The sequence below is a fragment of the Zeugodacus cucurbitae genome, chromosome X, assembly GCF_028554725.1.
Source record: "Zeugodacus cucurbitae isolate PBARC_wt_2022May chromosome X, idZeuCucr1.2, whole genome shotgun sequence".
In the NCBI taxonomy this organism is placed as follows: domain Eukaryota; kingdom Metazoa; phylum Arthropoda; class Insecta; order Diptera; family Tephritidae; genus Zeugodacus; species Zeugodacus cucurbitae.
In genome coordinates this window covers 27,173,819-27,178,859 of record NC_071672.1, presented here as the reverse complement: position 1 = coordinate 27,178,859, position 5,041 = coordinate 27,173,819, and the positions used below count along the sequence as shown (strand labels likewise).

Here is a 5,041-nt window from a genome sequence, read left to right as displayed (position 1 = left end):
ATAAAATTTATGATACCTATTATATTGATGTAAGAAATTTGCATTCAATGTGAAAAACGATTGTTTTTTTTCATATTCCTTAATATAGAAATAAATTAATCATTACGATTATTTCTTTACCATGCGAGAGTATAAAATGTTCGGTTGCACCCGAACTTAGCCTTCCTTACTTGTTTTTATATTATATTATTATCAAGCGACAATTTTTTTAAATTCCGCACACGACCATTCAGTAGGGAGCCGACCGTGCGAGTGATCTAAAGAAAGTTTTTTGGTATTTTTTTACATTATCGGAGTTTTGGTAAGGAACCCTATTTTTTAAACTAAATATAGCCTATGTCACTCAGGGATAGTATAGCTTTCCAACGGTGAAAATCGGTTTCAAATCGGTACAGTAGTTTCGGAGCCTATTCGAGACAAACAAACAAAAAACAAACCTTTCCTCTTTATAATATTAGTATAGATAAAAGCAATACATTTTATATCAAAAAACTAAAAGTGTTCATGTTTGTACAAAAATAAAAATAAAATTAAGTAAAAACGGTAGTCACAATAGTATCCAATTGTTATATACTGGTAAAAAACTGAGGATCGCTAACTTAACCTGATCTACATTACGACCCGGGAATGAGCTTTGTACGTCAGGTAACTACAGAATACAAACTTTGCCGTTGTTAATTATACCCTGAACAGGGTATATTAAGTTTGTCCCGAAGTTTGTAACACCCAGAAGGAAGCGTCGGAGACCCTATAAAGTATATATTATCAGTATGTTGAACTGAGTCGATTTAGCGATGTCCGTCTGTCTGTATATATACGAACTAGTCCTTCAGTTTTTAAGATATCGTTTTGAAATTTTGCAGATGTTATGTTCTCTTCAAGGAGCTGCTCATTTGTCGGAACTGCCGATATCGGACCGCTACATCATATATACAAACTGAACGATCGGAATCAAGGGCTTTTATGGAAAACTTCCGCATTTTACTACATATCTTCACGAAATTTGGTGTTAGTTATTGTTCATAGAAATAATTTAATCTCCGAAAAAATTGTTCAGATCGGTTCACTATAGCATATAGCTGCCATACAAACCGAACGATCGGATTCAATGGCTTGTATGGAAAATTTTCGCATTTGACGTGGTATCTTCAAGAAATTTGACATGGATTAATATAATGCTTAAGGTAATAATATAATCTCCGAAGAGATCAGATCGGTTAACTATATAACCTTAATGTTTCTAGCAAACAACCCGGCTAAAAAGAATTAGTAAAATGTTTTCTTTTTTTTTACTTACTTTATCTTACGTCTTTAGATTTGCTTAAACACATAGTTACTAAAAGAAATGCACCTGTGAAGGGTATATTAGCTTCGGTACAGCCGAAGTTAACGTTTTTTCTTGTTTCAGTATAAATTCGCGCGCCGCAGCTAGTCGTTACAACTTTGTCGGATGAATTTCCTCAAAATAAAATCCTACTATAGAATACAAAAAAGGTAACGGTAACTGTCTATAATGTCGACGTAGTAGGCAAACCACGTTCTGGAATTTAAGGGTTTTTAATGCCGCAATTTATGTTTTCTGATATTATTGTTGTTAGCAATACAAAAATGAATATAATTCTAACTTTTTATTTAGCTGCACGCAGTCTTATAATATTTACAAGTTTTTAGATTGTAGTATTGTCATTTGTAAAGTATATTTCAAAATGAGCCGCCAAACAAGTATTGAAGTACCCGAGTTAGTCCTAAGTATTATAAAGACGGAAAAAGTCAGCGCAAAGGCGCGTAAATGGTGAAACTGAGTCAAGGAACTATTCGGCATATCATTGAACGTTATGTTCGTGAAAATAGTGTAGCAAATAAAAAAAAATCGGCTCATAATAAAATATTTAACGAAAGTGATTCCCGTTGGATTGTACGGAAAATACGAGAAAATCAGCATATATACTCTTGGGCAAAATAATAGGTGTGTACAGTTTTTACTTAATAACTTTGAAGTTGTTGCATTTCAAACAATTTTGTTTTAGTTATATTAATGTTTTATGTAATTCAACTGAAATATATCAAAAATTTTTCGTTCTGAATTTTTAAACTGAAAATGTTTTCATAAGAAGAAATACCATTTATAAAAAATAATAAGTGTAAAATATTTGATTCTAAATAAAAACAAAAAATTGTAGTTTGGTGTATGGGTTTTTAATAACCAGTATATCCTCCATGGTTTTTCAGTAGTTTTCTGCTTCTATTTGGCAAGGATCGTATTAATCACCTTTTGTGTTCAGCGACAAAACTTTCCTCTTCTGTATATCGACTTTCCGTAGAAGTATATTTTTTCCCCTTGCGTCCTGGTATTCCCTAATGGATGCCAAAGTGTCCGCGAGCTATTTCTTAAGCTCCAGTTACCGATACTTGACTTGACTCAGCTTCGAAAAATTTGACTTGGAAAACTTAGATGCAGTTATACTAAACACAGCGCGTAGAAATCAGCTGTTTTTGAATGTTGAGAGAGCACACAAATGTGACATTTTAATTGATTTGTGAAGTTTGTGAAAATTTAATAAATAATAAAACAAATTGTTTTGCCGAATACCTTAACAATAATAATAAATTTTAATAATGGATAGTGATTTATTCCAAGAACTTGTTTATTTAAATATTCTTCGCCTTCAAAGAAGAAAAGTTTTGAGAAGACGTAAATGCCGCTGCTCCGTTCATCCAGCTAATCGGGATAGAAACCCAAATGGTTTCTTCTGGAAGAACTTTTTAAAATTAAAAGAAGACGACCAAAAACTATTTCTTTTAACACAGATGAATCACACAGTGTACAATATTCTTTTAAATATAATTAGTCCGTTTTTAAAAAAACCAAAACAACAAGTTGGCGTCGAGGAGCGAGTGGTTATAACATTAATGTAAGTTAAACAATCCTTGAAACATATTCATTTAATTGTATTCTCATATATTTTTTAGGTACCTCGCTTATGGAACACCTTTTGAGGTCATAGCCTCGATGCATAAGTTAGGCAAAACAACAGTGCGGAATATCGTACTTGAAACGTGTGAAATACTTTGGTTACATCTGTCCCCGATATACCTTAGCGAGCCAAGTACCGCACAATATAAAGATATTGCTGCAGATTTTTTAAAACTGTGGAATATACCCAACTGTGTCGGAGCAATTGACGGGAAGCATATAGCTATTGTTCGTCCACAAAATTCAGGCTCGTTATTTTATAACTATAAAAAGTTTTATAGTATAGTTTTAATGGCATCCTGCGACGCTAGGTATACGTTTACCTCTGCCAGCATTGGTAGCTATGGAGGACAAAGTGACGGAGGTACATTAAAAGATTTGCAATATATAGATATTTACTTATTTTTATTTTATTTCAAGGTGTCTTTCAGCAATCTAAATTTGGTAAAGCGCTCTTGGAAAACAAATTGCCACTACCACCAAGAGCTCCATTATGGAATGAATCCTCAACAGATTTTCCACATTTTTTTGTGGCCGACGCAGCGTTTCCGTTGAAGGAAAACTTAATGCGACCTTACCCCAGTGCACAGCTGCCACGAAACAAAGCAATTTTCAATTACCGGTTATCGCGAGCTCGTAGAGTAATCGAAAATAGCTTTGGTATTTTAACCGCTCGATGGCGTGTTCTACGAAAGGTCATAGACTTTAGCCCAAAGAACTGCGAAACAATTGTGTTAACCTGCTTGGTTCTTCACAATTTTGTAATGTTGAATGACCATGATCGTTGGTATTGTCCAGATACATTTGTAGACACAGACACCGCAGACCATGGAATATTGGAGGGAGAATGGCGTGAAGATTTAGAGAGTGTTGGAGGTGCATTACATTCAATAAGTTCAACTCGACGCAATGCATCTTGTATCGCATTCCGTGTAAGGGATTTTTTGGCAGAATATTTTATTAACCAGGGAGCAGTTTCATTTCAAGAAGATCGTATTTAGTGTATATTTATTTTATTTATATTTATATTTATTTATATCGTATTTAATGTGTAAAATTGTAATCCAAGTATGAAGTACTATACTTTTTGTTACGTTAACTTTTTTATGATATTTTATTAAACCATATGTTTACATGACTTAGTAACATATTTTTCCGCGCTTTGTATGTGTGTGGTGAATCTTAGTAACCCTCATTAATTTTATTAAACTTGTAACAAACCAATTGTATTTCATCAAAGAGAATTTCCATTTAATAAACCTAATAATAATTTTTATAACGTTTTACAAATATCGTGTGTTTGCCCCTTTCACATACTGGTTATAATTCCGCACGTAAGTATACCTGTGTCATACGTATACACCATAGATATATCTATAAATATTGTTTTATTTACTGAAAAAGATGGTAATTATCTGTATTAGGAAGATTACACAGGCATATGGCAAATGAATTCTGTATAGTAAAGTTTATTACGAAAATATATGTATATATTTTATTTACCGACAAAATCATAATTATGACGGTATCTAATTAGTAAATAAGACATAGGCTGTATAATCAAATAAATGTACATACAAAGTAGGATAATTTTTCCCAATCAAAACGCCATGATTCTTTAAAAAAATTGGTGAATGTTTTCTGCAACTACACAATGACAACAACCTTCCAATAACTAATCACTACCAACATAACTACATAACACACAAAAAATAAAAGACAAAGACACAAAATTAAAGAGTTATAAAAACAAATTGTTTTATTTTTTTTTCAAATACATTCTTAAAACTATTTTTGAAAAATGAGGTACATTGTTGTTTCTTACGTCTAGGTAACAAGCGTTTTAAACATTTTAAAACTATTTTTGAAAAATGAGATACATCGTTGTTTCTTACGTCTAGGTAACAAGCCTTTTAAACATTTTAAAACTATTTTGGAAAAATGAGATACATCGTTGTTTCTTACGTCTAGGTAACAAGCCTGTTAAACATTTTTACATATTAATTCAATATATGTATAAAACATCAAAGAAATGATTTAACAATTAAAAAAAATTATTCGGGTTCC

At 32.1% G+C, this 5,041-nt stretch overlaps 1 protein-coding gene across 1 annotated transcript; it reads left to right on the top strand.

Moving 5' to 3' along the window:
- The first annotated feature begins 2,793 nt into the window (after positions 1-2,793).
- Positions 2,794-4,533, top strand: LOC128923136 (putative nuclease HARBI1). The gene is made up of 3 exons (XM_054235618.1): positions 2,794-2,912; positions 2,971-3,338; positions 3,395-4,533. Exons 1-3 carry the CDS (start codon positions 2,809-2,811, stop codon positions 3,973-3,975), a joined length of 1,053 nt encoding a protein of 350 aa, XP_054091593.1. The 5' UTR covers positions 2,794-2,808; the 3' UTR covers positions 3,976-4,533.
- The last annotated feature ends 508 nt before the right edge of the window (positions 4,534-5,041 follow it).

Excerpts from the sequence above, each read along its gene's own strand:
- LOC128923136 (XM_054235618.1), top strand. The coding sequence starts at position 2,809 with ATGAATCACACAGTGTACAATATTCTTTTAAATATAATTAGTCCGTTT. Across the intron at positions 2,913-2,970 it reads CGAGTGGTTATAACATTAAT|GTACCTCGCTTATGGAACAC; the intron begins GTAAGTTAAACA and ends TATATTTTTTAG. Across the intron at positions 3,339-3,394 it reads TGGAGGACAAAGTGACGGAG|GTGTCTTTCAGCAATCTAAA; the intron begins GTACATTAAAAG and ends TTTTATTTCAAG.